At 64.8% G+C, this 14,758-nt stretch overlaps 1 protein-coding gene across 3 annotated transcripts in view; it reads right to left on the bottom strand.

The window, feature by feature from the left end:
- Positions 1 to 1,633: 1,633 nt before the first annotated feature.
- The window catches only part of SH3BP2 (SH3 domain binding protein 2), a gene marked incomplete at its 5' end in the record, with an annotated part of 37,564 nt that continues 24,439 nt past the window's right edge, over positions 1,634 to 14,758 (bottom strand). For all 3 annotated transcript variants that reach the window (XM_079921044.1, XM_079921042.1, XM_079921043.1), the window contains 12 exons: positions 1,634 to 3,633; positions 3,988 to 4,047; positions 4,719 to 4,800; positions 5,232 to 5,287; positions 5,450 to 5,573; positions 6,957 to 7,608; positions 9,367 to 9,435; positions 9,696 to 9,784; positions 10,652 to 10,722; positions 11,067 to 11,184; positions 12,684 to 12,786; positions 13,940 to 14,079. In XM_079921044.1, the coding sequence (XP_079777170.1) occupies positions 3,496 to 3,633; positions 3,988 to 4,047; positions 4,719 to 4,800; positions 5,232 to 5,287; positions 5,450 to 5,573; positions 6,957 to 7,608; positions 9,367 to 9,435; positions 9,696 to 9,784; positions 10,652 to 10,722; positions 11,067 to 11,184; positions 12,684 to 12,786; positions 13,940 to 14,075 (1,698 nt within the window). In that variant the 3' untranslated portion in view covers positions 1,634 to 3,495. The remainder of the gene's footprint in view (positions 3,634 to 3,987; positions 4,048 to 4,718; positions 4,801 to 5,231; positions 5,288 to 5,449; positions 5,574 to 6,956; positions 7,609 to 9,366; positions 9,436 to 9,695; positions 9,785 to 10,651; positions 10,723 to 11,066; positions 11,185 to 12,683; positions 12,787 to 13,939; positions 14,080 to 14,758) is intronic.

Raw genomic sequence — 14,758 nt, 5'->3', positions numbered from 1 at the left:
ATGTAACGAGCAGAAGCCAGACGCCAAAGGTTGCATCTGTATGATTCCATTCACATAACGTCCGAAAACAGGAAAGCACTGTGATGGATGAAGCCTTCATAGCAAAACAGGAATGTGAGCCTCCCCAAAGCGAGGGCAGGGGTTGTGAGAGAGGAAGGGGGTGGCGCTGAGCTGGGGAGGGCACACGGGGCCTGGTTCACTTCATAGCAATTTGCTACGCTGTACATTTGTGTTCTGTTCACTTTTCTGGATGTGTTTCATTCCACCGGAAATGAAAGGAGAAAGGAGGTGCCTCAGCTCTGAGTAGCTCAGAGCGTGACCAGGGATGCAGCTGGAGGGCGACGCAGGGGCAGCTGTCAGGCAGCCTCTGCAGTTTCTGAGGAGCAGTCTGAGGGAGGCAGATGGGTCAGGTCTGCTTTGCATCCCACAACTCTCCCTCCCGAGAGAGTGCTGGTGGCTTGATGCGGGATGGCCACTAGCAACCATCTCCGGGGCACAGACAGGGGGGCCCAATGTGTGTGCAGGTTGCCCAGCCAGGGGCTCCCTGCTTCTGAGTCACAGGCAGAGACAGGCTGCGGCCTGCCCCTCACTGCCTCTCTAGAGACACACAGATTTGGTTCAAGGGCCAGCTCTGCCTGATATTCCCCGGGTGGCCTTGCTGTCCTCTATGCCATGCCCTGCAGAGGCCAGCCCAGTGCAGCCCAGCGGGACGAGAAGCCCCTTGGGCCCAGGCCTCTGGTGCTCAGCCTGGGGTGCCAGAAGTTCCCCCTCGGACCAGCAGGGGGCGTCCATGCAATGGGACCCAGAATTGGCGTGGGGACTGGAGCAACCCTGGCTTGTTTTGTGAGGTCTCTTCTGGTTCTAAAAACATCTTTTGACAATAAAACTCTCTATGAACAGAAGGTACAGAGGCTCACTGCACTCCTTCCGATGAACTGCAGGAAAAGTACAACCATGTTCAGGGCTCAGCTTGGAGAAGCTTCCCAAAGCGTCCAGGGCCCTCTTCCCTGGCACAGGAATTGAACCATCTCTGGACTCACCATCAGGATGGGCAGGTCAGCAAAGCCTCTCTGAGCCTCAGTTTCCCTATCTGTAAGGTGAGGGAGCAGCACAGCACCTCGGGTGGGGCCCCCATCAGTTTACCCACAGACTGAGGCTGGGAGGACAGAACAGTGAGGCAGGTCAGCCTTGTCCCCCCCACCCCGAGCTGTGGCCCCCTCGCTGGGTGAAGGCATGCCCAGAACCCCGGGAGGCAGGCTAACCAGACACCCTAAAATGACTGTCCGAGGCCACGCGGGTGGCAGGGAGCTAGGCGGGGGCCAGGGTCTGGGCTCAGCAGCGAAGGACAGATTGCAGGGCTGCGTCTGGAATCCAGGCCTCCCTGAGCCTGGGTTTTCTCACCTGTAAAACGGTTCGCCTGGAGGGCAGCTGCTATTAGACCTAAGTCAAGTGTGCAGCTCAGCACCTTGAGTACAGGAAGTGCTCAGCCAGTGGTAACCACCCTCCAGCCCTACATGAGGAATAGAACATTCATGGCAAGTCTCGGGGGAGTGGGACCCCTTCCAGCCCCTCCTGTGTGCTGCAGGACCGTGCCTGGGGCCCCATCCACTACCCTCCACACACACACTCTAGCAACCGAGGCCCTGGGCCTGGGGTGTGAACTCAGAGGAGGGCAGCTGTCCCGTCAGGCCCTGGGCTGGGCTCTGGGGTGGGCCTCTAGTAGCGACAGGTCTCATCTGTCCAGGTGGCCAGAAGGACCTATCACCTGGCTCTGGACACCAGAACCCCCCCAACCGTCCAGCTCAGGGGTCTTCAAGTGTGAGCTGGCTGCCAAGTGGCTGCGTGTCAGCTAAAAGCATTAGTGTCATGTGTCCTACAGCAATGAGCAGCACAGCAGACCCCAGAAACGGCTGGAAATGCTTCTCCGATTTCACAGAAAGGGAAACTGCAAGCCACAGTGGGGACTGGTGTGCGTCACTTGGGCTCAGGGCAGTGGACTGCAACTGCAGGAAGGAGGAACTGCTGGCTTCCCACAGATGCTGCGGAAGGAACACCAGGGGCTCCGGTTTCCCCAACTCCACCAGGTGGCTGAGGAAGAAACATCTGTAGAGGTGGTGCTGGACACTCGGTTCCTGGGAGGAGACGGCTGCTGTCTTCCCTGCTGCACCTCCAGGAGCCTCCCACCTGACTGGACTTCTCTCTCCTCCTCCAACGACCTCACCCCGGGACATGCCCAGGGCAGAGGAGGGGACGTCCAAAGGGCCTTCCTCTGGGACCATTAATCAATGGCTAGTGGGCACATAGGCTCTTGTGGCTTGGCTTTTACATCGCAAATTCCTCATTCCCAACACAAAGTGCAGTGAGGAGCAAATGACCCTGGGTTCCCTGGCAGCCCTGACACCCAGTTGAGTCTGTTTTTATGAGGAAAAGAAAACATTCCAGCCTGGATGGCCACGCCAGGGAGAGCAGGCTGCTGGGATTCCGTGACAGGAAGCAAGGGGATGATCGGTGCTGGGCCTGCACCAGGCATGAACCAGACGACTTGGGCATCTGGGTACCACTGTCCCCACCCACCCCTGGCCGACACAGGGCCTACTCTTCCTGCAGCACTGTAACCATCACTTCCTCCAGGAAGTCTTCCTGGAGCCCCCAGCTGCGTTGCAAGCTCCCAGCCCCTGCACACCCCGCTGCCACAGACGGTGGGCGCTGTGCGTACCTTCTGCCCGGTTGTCTCCCAGTAACCACTGGTTAAGCCAACAAATGACCCGGTTACTGATGTGAGGGGCCTCTTAGCTCTGTAGCCTCACTGCCCTGGACCTGACTTCTGGCAGCAGAACCTGGCATTCTGGATACAGGCTCTGGGCCCAGATTGTCCAACTTTTTGGGTCCTGTTCTGTTACCAGCTGTGGACCCAAGGGTAAGTCATTTAGCGCCCTGTGGCCTAGAAACAAGACCACCTCCTAGAGGTCCCGTGAGCTGACCTGCGACAGTCAACACTTGGAGGCTGACGTGCCCCCTTCCCGGGGCAGCCCTGGCCACCGGGGCAAAGGTCATCTGTGCTTTATTGTGAGGCACCGGCCCCTCTCGGAGCCTGTGTTGTAGCGTTCCTGGGGGTCCAGCCCCTGCCCAACCCCAAATACCTCAGCCCTGCCCAGCTCCCAGCCCAGTGCCGGGGGGGCGTGCCGGGGGGTACCAGAATTTCTGTAAATCAAGTCCAGACTGGGCTCAGTCCTAGGCTCCTGGGAGGTGGGCGGGGTGAGACAGGAGAGCCCCACACAATTCCCTGGAGCCCAGGGCCTGGCCGAGCCCCGGGGGACCCAGCCTGCTGGGCGGGGCCTGGCCTGGCAATCTCTGTGAGGTGTCCACCGGGGAGGCCCCGGGTCAGAGCACGGTGCTGGCTCCCGCGTGTTCTCCCGTGCAGGCCGGTCTCCTTCTGCGTGGCCCAGGGCTGTGGCCCCGTGGCCGTCTCTGCCCAGTAGCGTGCAAGCACAGGCGTCACCTGGGCCTGGCGTAACCGTAGGGGTGCCGCAGCAGCAGGCTCTGGTGGCCAGGCAGCACGTGAGTGTGGTAATGCTCCACCAGGCTGCCCACGCTCACAAACAGGACCTCGCCCTCCAGGTAGAACTTCGCCCCCTGGGTGGGGAGTGGGGCAGGGTCAGAGGGGCCGGCCAGCCCCCTGAGCTGTAAGCGGGGCGGTCGGCAGTAACTCTCTGCCCAGGGGACGCAGGCCAGGTCTGTAAATAAGCCTAGGGCCGAGGGCTGATCACCCCATCTCCTCTAGGGTCAGTGGAGGACACAGAGAAGCCAGGAGCGGGGGGAGGTGGGGCCACGGAGAGAGGGGACGGCGGAGAAGGAGTGTTTGGGGGTGCTGGCCTCAGACCACCCACTACCTATGCTCTCCCAGGGAGACTCTGCCCCGACCCCAGCCGAGCCCCGGACCAGGGCTCCCCTCCTGCCCAGGGCCCTCGGGTAGGCCAGCCCGCTCACCTTCTCAAAGATGCGGTAGTTCCTCACTTTGCTGGAGGTTTCGTCCCACACGACCAGAACCTGCGGGGAGAGGAGCGGGCAGAGGACGGCTCACTTCCCTCAGGAAAGACACAGACTCGGGGTGCGGGGGCAGCAGCGTCGAGGCTGGGTCCCTGGGAGAGGGTCCCCCTGCCCATGGACAGCAGGGTCAGGATGGGCGGCCCCTTGCCCCGGGACTCCTGCCCTCAGAGCGTCTGCTAAGACGCGAATGACAGTAGCAGGTGCCTGGTCCACACTAGGACCATCTCCGACACTCAAGGGGAAACAGGCTCAGTGAGGTCACACGAGTCACCCTTGGAGGGGCCCAGGCAGAGCCAGCAGACCTCCTAACGTTCCCACGGCCCCAGGCAGCCTCCCCTTCAAAGAGCAGGAAGGGGAACCCCCTACCCCGTCAGAGCCCCGGGCCCCCCAACCCTTCCTGTGCCTCACGCCCGTGCTGGGGAGTGGGCACCACTGCAGACGGTGCTGAGTTCCTGAAAACGGATGGGGAGAAGGGGCTGTAGACCTCAAGGATGAAACCTGGTTGAGAAGCCAAGTAAGAGGCTGCGTGGGGAAATGAGCTACGAACTGTAGAGTTCTGTGCTCGCCTGTCAGCCCGGGTTATGTAGAGGGCGGCAGACCCCACCACGCAGCCGTCTTGGGGGGCCTTTGCACAGCAGGGTGGCGGCTGAGCACCCTCCCTGGGTGCCTACCTTCCCCGCCTTGGTGGAGGAGTTCCGGATGCAGTAGAGGCCGTCCAGGGGCTCTCCCCGGGGGCTCGTGGCTTTGAACAGCCTACAAGAACACAGCCGTGTGAACAGGTGAGCCCCCCTCGGACAGCTCTCTCAAGGACCCTCCAGCCCCCACCACCACGTGGCTTTCTGTCGTCCCAGATTCTGCAGCTCAGGTTCCGAGAGCACTGGGGACCACGAGGGCCGGCCGCACAGAGCCCAGGGCGAGGCCAGAGCAGGGGCTGAACTGGCAGGAGTCATTCTTTCGCCGGGTTTCTCGTGGCACTCAGCTGTGTTCTCGTGCCAGTAACTGCCCAGCACCGAGGCTGGAGAGGGGGACCAAAGAGCAGGAAGACCAGAGGGCGTGCATTCATGCGTGTGTGTGTGTAGGTGTGTGTGTGTGTGTGTGTGTGTGCAGGTGTGTGTGGGGGGGGCGGCAGAGAACCTCAGGTCTGCCAAGACAAGGCCTTGGAGAAAGAAGGGCTTCACACTGACCTTTCCACTTCACAAGATTCCGTGGTGTTGATGAAAACGGAGCTGGGCAGTGGCACCTGGAGGGAGGCCGGCATGGTCAGCGTCAAGGCCCGGGTGGGGCTCTCCCCGCTGGCTGCCAGCCTGTGCCGGGAGCCGGGGCTGCGCACCGTGTCCCGCGCCCCCAGCTCCCCCACGGCCGCCCATCCCGTCGGACATCTGGGCGCCCCACCCGGCCTTGCCTTCTCGTAGTCCTCATCAGAGTCCTCCCCGCCAGCGTCCGCCTGCGGCGTGTCAGCCTGCGCGGGTTTCCGGGGTTTTTCAAAGGAGAAGCTCCTGAAGCTCTGCCCGTCGGGGGGTGATCTCCTGGACGGGAAGCAAACGGAGGAAGGCCGTGTCGCTGCCAGACGTGGGACAGGCCCCCTCTGCTCCCCCCAGACGCTGCTCCCCGCGCCTCCAAGTGACCACACCAAGCCTGGGGACCCATGAGGTCTGGCGCCTGCGGCCCTGGCGGCTGTCAAAGGCCCAGGACCACAGAGCTCTGGGGGGCTCCACGCTGACCGCCCTGGGGTGGCAGCAGTCGCCTGAAGCCTGGCCGCCTGAGCCGGCATCACCGGCAAGGGGGGTCCTGGGCTCCAGACGCTGTGGGCAAAGGGCCCAGTGCTGCCATGGACCAGCTCTGTGACCTCAGCCACGTTGCACTCCTCCCAGAGCCACGGGACGGATGTGAATGGGTCGAGCCAAAGGGACACGCCCCTCACTGTGGCCACATGGTCCGAGCCTCCAGGGCTTCAGGGAGAGTTAAAGGAGGCCACCCTGGGATGGGCTGCCAGGCTGTGGGTGAGGCTGTGCTGTGGACGATCAGCTCTGCCACACGCAGCCCCGTGGCACTCAGGTCCAGACCCAGAGCACGAACACATGAGCCAGCCTACAACTCTGTGGCCCCTCACAAAACAGAACCATGAGTGTGCCAAGGGGTTCTCCCAGGCACTCCCGCACGGGTGGCAGTGCTAACAGAGCCCTAGGGAGAAGGGTGCCGTGGTCAAGAGTACTCAGGAGGAACCGTACTAGTGCGCCCACTCAGGCTCCCCGCTGGGGCTCCCGGAGCCTTCCCTGCTGAGGGCCCTGCGGGCTGTGGGTGTGAGGACACACCAGGCTCCCGGCACTGCCCAGCAATAAAGCGGAAAGTGTTTCGAGCAGGCCTCGAGGTGAGTCACACACACGTCCCACATTCCACTGGGAACTGGCAGGTTCCCAGTCGGGAAGGGCACAAAGGCAGCCTAGGTGGCGTCAGAGCCAGGGTGGCATCTGGAGCCCCAGACAGGGCCAGGAAGGGCACTTCTGGCTCAGGAGGGCTCAGTCCCACACCTCCCCAGAGCGCCCGTCCCTGGGCAGGCTGGCAGCGCCCGGAGGGCCCTCACTGCACGGCAGGGGCTCTGGGAGGCTGGGGTGCCCAGAGCCCCGCCTCGCCCACTGCTCCCCAAGGCAGCCACGGGCTCCAGGCTCACCACCCACAGGGCTGGACCTCAAAGGCCAGGCGGGACACCCCTGGGAACCCCCGCGTCAGGTGTAGGGGAGGCCATTCAGCCTAGGCAGCCCAGGGCCATCAAGGTGCCTTCCTCCCCCCACCCAGGCCAGGGCCGCCTGGTGCCTGTCACGGGCTGTGTGCCAGAGGCAGGGAGGCTGGGTCACCGGTGGGAAGACAGGCTGGGGGGGGGTCCCGGTGGCACCAGTGCGGCACAGACTCACTGGAGGTGGGGGAGGGGCGGCTTTTCTGGCCTGGGCAGGATCGCGGGCCGGGCTGTGGCCTCGGGCGTGGGCAGCTTCAGTGCGGGAGGCCGGGGGGCCACGGCGGGCACGAAGAGTCCGGGCTTGGCTGCCTCCCTCGGGGGGGCCACTTCAGCCACCTTCAAGAACTTGGGCTTGTTGGCCGGCACGGGAGGGGGCTCAGGTGTGGGTGGCCCCCGAGGGGACAGGTGGAAGGACTTGAGCTTGTCACAGTTCCTGGAGGTGGTAGCAGCTGCGCTGGCAGAGCTAGAGGAAGAGCTGGCGCCGTGGCCAGGGACCCGGGGCTCTGGGCCGGAGCTGGCGTCCTCGCGGAAGCAAGGTGGCTTCCGGCTGGGCACGGCGGGCAGGCCGCCCGGTGGGGGTTCACTCACCCTCCGGGAGGGGGCGGGCACCCTGGGGCCGGGCTCGAGCCACCTCGGGCCCAGCAGCTCCCTCCTGGAGTCCTCGGGGGCCGGGCCGGCATCGGGGAGGCTGCGCTTAGGGGGTGCAGGTGGCAGCAGAGGGCCTGGACCCTTGGAGGAAAAGGAGTGGGCCCGGGGCACATCAGAGAAGACGGGCTTCCTGGGCGTGGGCACCGGAGGTGGGGGGTAGGCCGGTGGGTGGATCAGGGCATCTGCAGAGCGAGGAGACCCATCTGGTGAGCAAGTGTCCCCTGCTGGAGGCCAGAGCAGCAGCACCTCTGCCGGCAAGGGCCGGCCAGGGCCAAGCAGGCGTGCAACCCCCCAGCGCCCAGCCCCTCAGCACGGCCACGCGGCCTACAGCCCCGATGCAGCCTTCCTTCTGGGACGCTGGCCCACCCCAGGCCACCCGGCCCTCCCGATCTGTCCCCCATACAGCAGCCTGTGCAAACTTCCTGAAGCCCAGGTGTCACATCAGGAGCCTTCAGCTTCCGGGGGAGCGGGTCGGGGCGAGAAGGACAAAGGGGCAAGGAAGTCTCCCAGGACCGGGCCTCAGCTGGGGCGGCTGGGAGTCCCAGTAACAGAGGTGAGGAGGAAAGGCGGGAGCAGGCTGGGGGAAGCTGGGGGTTGGGTTTGCTCCTAACAAGTTGACAGTGCCCCGAGACACCTAAGGGACGTCGAGTGGACTCCAGGGGCCCAGGCCCAGTTCAGAGGAGGGGCCCCGGCTGGAAATGTCAGGAGTCAACAGCCTGTCGATGACACTGGCTGTGGCCCAGGAGTGACGGGAGAGGAGCGGGCCAGGCCTGAGCCCCGGGGTCGTGCGCGTGGGCACCCCGGGCAGCACAGGGCTGGGCGGGAGGGGACCTGGAGCACGAGGTGTCTGGGGCTGGCGAGGCAGGTGGGGGCAGGGAGGGGGCCCCGGGCCAAGTGCCACCCTCGGGCGCTGGGGTGGGAACCCTGACGAGAGGCGTTCTGGGTGAGGAGCTGGGAATGCGCAAGCAGGTGTGCAGGGGCACTGGGCCCCTGGAGGTCCAAGGTGGGGATGAGGGTGAGGCCTCCGTGGGCTCTCTCCAGCCAGGGGTGGGGCAGACGAGGCAGGGCTTCACCAGGGCTGTGGTCACAGGCCCGAGAGATGAGAGCCCGAAGCGGGCGAGCGAGGGCGCAAAGACCAGAGAACGGATGAGGGTCTGATGTGGGCTCGGTGCTGGCCTGCAGGTCCTGGTGGGCTGAAGGCCCGTGGGAGCTGGGGCCCCAGAGGGAGGGAGCCAGTAGGAGGGAAGAGGGCTGGCACCGGGCGCACTTGAGGGAGGCAGAGCTAAGAGGAGGCCACGAGGAGTTGAGGGGGGCAGAAGACAAGGTGGCTGGAGAGGAGGCCAGGGAACAGGGAGTCCCGGACCATGATGAAATCAACGAGAACAAGAGGAGCTGGGGGAGGAGAGCTGGGGGCGGAAGGAACAGTGAGTGATGCGACAGACGCAGGACAGAGGCGTGGCCCTCCCCCACCCGTCCCTGCGCTTCCCTGGGATGCCTGGTACAAGCCTGTCCCCTTGCCTGGCCGAGGGCTCTGGGGGGTGGGGGCAGGGTGGGGCAGTTGAGTGACCATCTGGCCGCAGGTGCTCACGGCGAGCTATCCTCCTTCCCTGTTCTCAGCCCCCAGGGCCAGCCCTGGCTCAGCGTCCCACGTGTGGGGCTCCCCCTCACCTACCTCTGCACCGCCCCTCCCCCATCCCAGGCGAACTGGAGGAGGTCAGAGGAGCAGGTGAGCAGAGCCAGCCTCTTCTGCTCCGTTCCTCCCAATATTTGGGTTGAAGGAGGAAAACTGAGGCCCGAGGTGGAGACGGTCAGGCCTCAGGCCACCCGGAGCCATACCCAGGCTGACAGCCCCAGCCCAGGGTGGGGGAGCCTCTGCTCCAGGCCCCAGCCCCTGTTCTCTACTCCCAGCGCTCCCCAGGCCCACCGGGTGCCCCACCCACCCTCGGGCTTCCCGGACTCGGGGCAGTCGGGTTCCATGTAAGAGTCGTCCTCATCGTCGTGCTCGTAGTCTGTGGGGCAGATGGAGGGTCGGACTCAGGGCCACCCAGGCCAGCTGCACCCAGGCCGGGGAGGCCGGGCGGGGCTCTCAGGACCTCGCTCCCTCAGGGGGGTCCAGGGCCAGGATGAGGTGGGCAGGATGGGAACCCAAAACCCAGGCTGCCTGGGGAAGCCGAAGGGACGGAGCAGGGAGGCCAGCCAGCTACGTCTCCCTCCGGGGCAGCAGCCAGGCATGGAGAGGCGGCGGGCAGAGGATGGGGACGCGCCTCACCTTCATTGTCCGTGGGGTACGGAGAGAGGCTGATGTCCACGGGCCGCTCAATGGCACCGTAGAAGCTGTCTGTGTCCGAGCTGGAGTCGCTGAGCGCAGGGCGGGCAGGGCCGTGAGTACCGGGCAGGGGGTCTCCTGCACTCACACCCTCGGACACGCAGACAGACACACACACAGACAGACAAGGACGCAGCCACACGCACGTGCACACTCAGACACGCGGATGCAGACACACACACAGATAAACACGAGAACACGCACGGAGACGTGCGGACACAGAAAGATCTAGACACACGTCTACACACAAAACAAGGGCAGACAAGGCGACTGGAGGCTGTGGTGTCTCCCTCCTCAGCCCCACCGTGGTTCTCGCCACAAGTACACCCCGACCGCCCAGACGGTGCCAGGCCTCAAGGCTGGGCCCACGTCCCCACCTGCTCCTGCCCTGGGGGCTGAGGCAGGGGCCTGCGGGACCGCCTAGGTGTGCCCAGCCCTACCTGGGCCTCCCTATTCTCACGTCTGAAAGGCCCGGATGGAGCAGCTCCTGCCCAGAGAGCCCCCGCTGCTTGTTGAGCCACCTTCACCGTGCAGTCACCAACGCCCAGACAGGCTGGGCCACTGCCCCGGGCGCTCAGCCTGCTCTCACTCCCTAGTGAGGGGCGCTGGGAACCCGAAGGCCTGAGCTGCTAGAAACGCCGGGCTTCCTGGGCGCGCAAGTAGAAGCACGTGTAATCCCCAAATAGGAACTACCAGCGGGGTGCACGCACACACATGCTTACACACTCGGGTGCACACACACAGGTGCACGCCCCGCACACACGCGGCCCAGCTGGCACCTTCAGAAAAGCCTTCAAGGAGGGGATTCTGGGCCAAGCCCCCAGGGGTCAGGAGGCAGGCACACGTGTCAAGTCCAGGGCCCTAGTGACACCCACCCACCATCACACCCCCAGGCCCACCTGGCATCCAGAGGCAGCTCCTTCTTCTCATGGAAGTGGCCAATCTCCCTGCGCAGCAAGGTCATCCAGCTCTGCGGGTCAGTCAGGCCCTCAGCGGGCATGATGCTGCCCAGGGGAGGAACCCACCCTCATCCCTCCTCCCCTGCCTGCACTGGCTGGTCTGTGTCGACCACCAAGGTTGGGGAAGACGACCCTGGCTGGCCCTTCTGGGGCCGCGGCCCCCCTTCAGCCAACTCAGAGACAGCGTGCTCTGAGTGTGAGGGGGCTGGCGCCAGGCCCTGGGCGTGAGGACTGGAGACCGGGGGGCGGCACCCACCCAGCTGCCCATGCCCCAGCCACGGCCCCTCAGGGCCTGGACGGGGGCCCTGACAGTTCCCCGTCCCCACAAGGCAGGTCCAATCCGGCCCCCCATCACCTTGCGCTCGTCCTCAGAGGAGGCAGAGAAGAACCACGTGCGGTGCTTCTTGCTGATGTGGACGATCTTGAAGGGGAAGACGTTGCTGGACGTCGTCTCCTCAGCTGCCCGCATCACCCTGAGGGCAGTGCCAGTGGTCACCATGCGGCCCATGCCCGCAGGGACGGCCCAAGCACAGCCCCGCCCCTGGACAGGTCTTGGCACCCAGCACCACGCCCCGAGGGACATGGGAAGATCTGGACAGTTGGCCCATCGATGCTGCTGGCTGAAGGCCTGGATGCGTCAGGCAGAAGGAAGCGTGTGGGCAAGGGTGGGCAGTGAGCGGAGGGCACAGGGGTCCAGGAGGGCTTCCAGGGAGCAGCGCATGCAGGGCTCTGAGACGAGGACATGCCACCCTCGCTGCCCACCAATGCTACTTTACTTGGATGCCTCGGGCCCCGCCTGGTCCCTGGCCTACCTCCTGGGGACCCTCATGGGGCTCGTGTCACCCTCAGCCCTGCCCCTGCTGCCAGGTGGCTGGCCTGAGAACATTTCAGGGAAGTGACTCACTGCGGCCGCTCCTGCAGCCAGGACATGGAGTTTGCGTAGAGATCACAAACTCTACCATGGGGGGCGCTGTCAGGCTGGGCGCCTGGGGCAGGTGTGTCCCTCCGGCCCATCAGACGGCCTGGACCATCCCCTGCTGCAAGGCTGCACTCCCACCAGGCCAGGGGTGGTGTGTTTGGGGGAAGGAAATGTCCCTCCCCAGGGGACCCCAGAGTCTGACCCACCAGTGCCTGCTGGCAGCCACAGGGCCCTGGAGCCTCCCCTGACCTCCACCTGGGGGATGGGCACTGGGCTGGGTGCTTGGGGGAAGTTTCCCTACAGAGCTTGCGGCCAGCATGTGAGTGCAGGCCTAGAGTCACCCCCCCCACGGGCGCCAGTCCTGCCACTGACACCACGGGACCCTCAGGTTCTCAGAGGCAGGAAGGGCTGGGCCCTCCCGGGGTGGGCAGGGGCACAGACTAATGCCATTGGGTGCAGGGCCTGGGTGGTGTGACACCAAGACCTAGAGTCAGGAATCACACTTGACCCCCCCCCCCGCCCCCGTGCGTGCAGGCGAGGCCGTGGGTGGGCCCACACGTGCCAACATGCCCCATTCCCCGGGGAGGGGGGGAGGGGGAGGCCCAGTGCCCATGAGTCAGAGAGCTCCTTGAGGGCAGGCTCCTGGCCAAATGATAGACTGGCAGCCCGCAGCAGGGAACTGGCCCCAGCCTGGGAGGCCCCGGGAACCAGGGGGCCTGGGGCAGGGCCTGGGCTCTTGGCCAAAAGGAGGCGGAGATGGTTGAGGGGGAAAAGGTGGAGAGGAAGGAGGGACGCAGAAGTCACTGGGCTGAGACCGAATGGGGACTCTGCAGAGCAGGCTGTTGCAACCCTTGAGGCTGATAAAGCGGCAGGAAGCCCCGGCCTCGACCCCAGGCCCTCGGCAACGGCCTGAGGCTAGGATGGAGCAGCAGAGGCTGGGCCCATCCGAAGGGCTGGGGGTGTGAACCATCTCAGGAAAGCCTGGACTCGCCCTGGGTGGGAACCGGGGGCGAACCCACTGGCCGTGGGGCTGGGGGTCAGTGGGGCACCTACCGGTTGTAGCCGCTCAGCGAGAAGGCGCCCTGCGGGGAGGCGGACGTGCTGCTCTTGAAGTAGTAGATGCAGCGCTTGTGGATGATGACGAAGCGCAGGGGCCCTGCGGAGCGGGCGAGGGCAGGGGCTGAGCCTCCGGGCAGGCCCCGCTCCAGGGACCACGCCTGGAGGCCCTGGGCCACTCCAGGCCAGGCCTCCTGCCCCCTCCCCAGGAGTCTACCACGGGGCCAAATGCTGACAGACGGATGGGCATGCTGGTCCCTCCAGGGCAGGGGAGATTCAGGGGGCTGTGTGGCGCTACCGCAGGCCCTAGGGACAAGGGACTAAAGTGGCTCAAGGAAGGGCAGAGCCAGGGCCAGAGGCCCAGGGAGGCCACAGAGCCGCCTTGCTGGGTGGAGCGAGGCTGGGGGCAAAGATGCCCAGAGATCTTGCCAACAAGAGCCACTGGTGTGGAGCCAGTTAAGGTGAGAACCCCTGGGGCTACTGCCCCATCCCCGAGCAGCCCCTCCCAGGCCTGGAGGCGGCTCACTTACAGCCCCTCCTTGGAGGCTCCCTGTTCAAAGAGGAGGGCAGACCAATCGGAGCCCACAGAGAAACCAAACCAGTCAGCCTGGGGCACCTCGACCAGGCAGCACAGGGCCAGGGAGTCCCTGGCAAAGGGCACAGCTTGAGCAAAGGCACGGGACGCTCGTGGCTGGTCAGAGGGGTGGGCGAGGCCCTGATGCTCTTGGGCTTCAGCATCTCCTAGGCCTGGGGGCTCTCTCCCTCTCCCAGCCTGCTGTCCTAGGCACCAGAGCCCCGGTCTCGTGAAGCTCTGGAGGTCCAGCACCCAGATGGCTGTTGGCCTGGTACGTGGGTTCATTGCAGACAGAGTGACTGCCTGACTCACTGAACACACACCTGATAAGGCGAGGGCACCACCCAGGGGCCAGACCTACCAGGCCAACGAGGGCTCCCGCCCCTGGCCACAGGCTGAAGCTCCCTTGTCCAGCTGGTCAGCACTGTGCACCAAATGCCCTCCTATCTCCACCCGCTGCACCACCCCAGACCCTTCCACAGTCCTGGGGGCTGGGGAGGCCAACCTCAGGGCCCCGAGGGGGTGCCGGCAGGGAGAGAAGGGAAACTCTGGAGGGCCCACCAGGTAAGGAAGGAAAAAGAGGCTCAGAAAGGAAGGGTGCTTGGCCAAGAAGGTCCAGTGGGGCTCAGCCCTGTCCCCACGTCCTCCCATTATGTTCCCCACCACTCAGGGGACTCACACTTGAGCAGCTGCAGCTGGGTGCCGCCCTTCTTGTGCAGGTAGCCAGCCTTGGCCACACCCCCAGGCATGGTCAGCAAGTTCTGAGCACCAATGGCCTTCATGGGGACGGGCCAGTGCATCTCCTCGGCCGCCATGAAGCTACAATAAAAAGGGAAGGGGACATGTCTCAGCCAGGGTTGGGGGCCACACCCTCGCCAAACAATCGTTTGGTGGGTTGGCTGGGATCCACAGTGTCCCAGTCAGCCTGGGGCATCGTTCGGGCAGGGGCCACCCAGTGCACGGTCTCCAGGGGCAGGCTGCCTGCCTCAGGGTTAACCCAGGCCCTCAGGGCCCTACATTCCAGGCCCGGCTGTAAGGCCCCGCTGCTCAACAGCCTCTTACTCATGTTCCAGCTGCTCTCCCAGAAACCTGGCAGGCTCTTTCAGTTTCACACTTCCGGCCTCTGCCTGGAATGACTGCCACCCCTTCTCACATAGAGAACTCCTACTCGCCCTTCAAGACCCAGATTCAGACTCCCCTCTTCTGTGACGCACCTCAATGCCCAGTCACATTCGGGGCCTCCCGCACCGCACCCCTGGTCCCTCTGAACAGCACCCACCCACCCCGCACTGTTTTATCCAGTGCCTGCCCCCACCCCACCCGGGGTATGGTCCGTCCGGGGGCCCCAGTGGAGTTGGAGGAGCAGTTCGGGTCAGACCCAGAGGCCCAGCCTTGCTGGAACTCCTGTCCCATCCCCAAACACACACACACACAAAAACCCACTCCGCTTTCAGCAAACTGGCAGGCTCCAACAGATGTTTACCGCCTCCCGCCTCCC

Source organism: Stenella coeruleoalba, assembly GCF_951394435.1.
Source record: "Stenella coeruleoalba genome assembly, chromosome: 4".
NCBI classification, from domain to species: Eukaryota; Metazoa; Chordata; class Mammalia; order Artiodactyla; family Delphinidae; genus Stenella; species Stenella coeruleoalba.
Note: the sequence above shows the minus strand (reverse complement) of the source record. Positions and strands in the feature narration are given on the sequence as shown.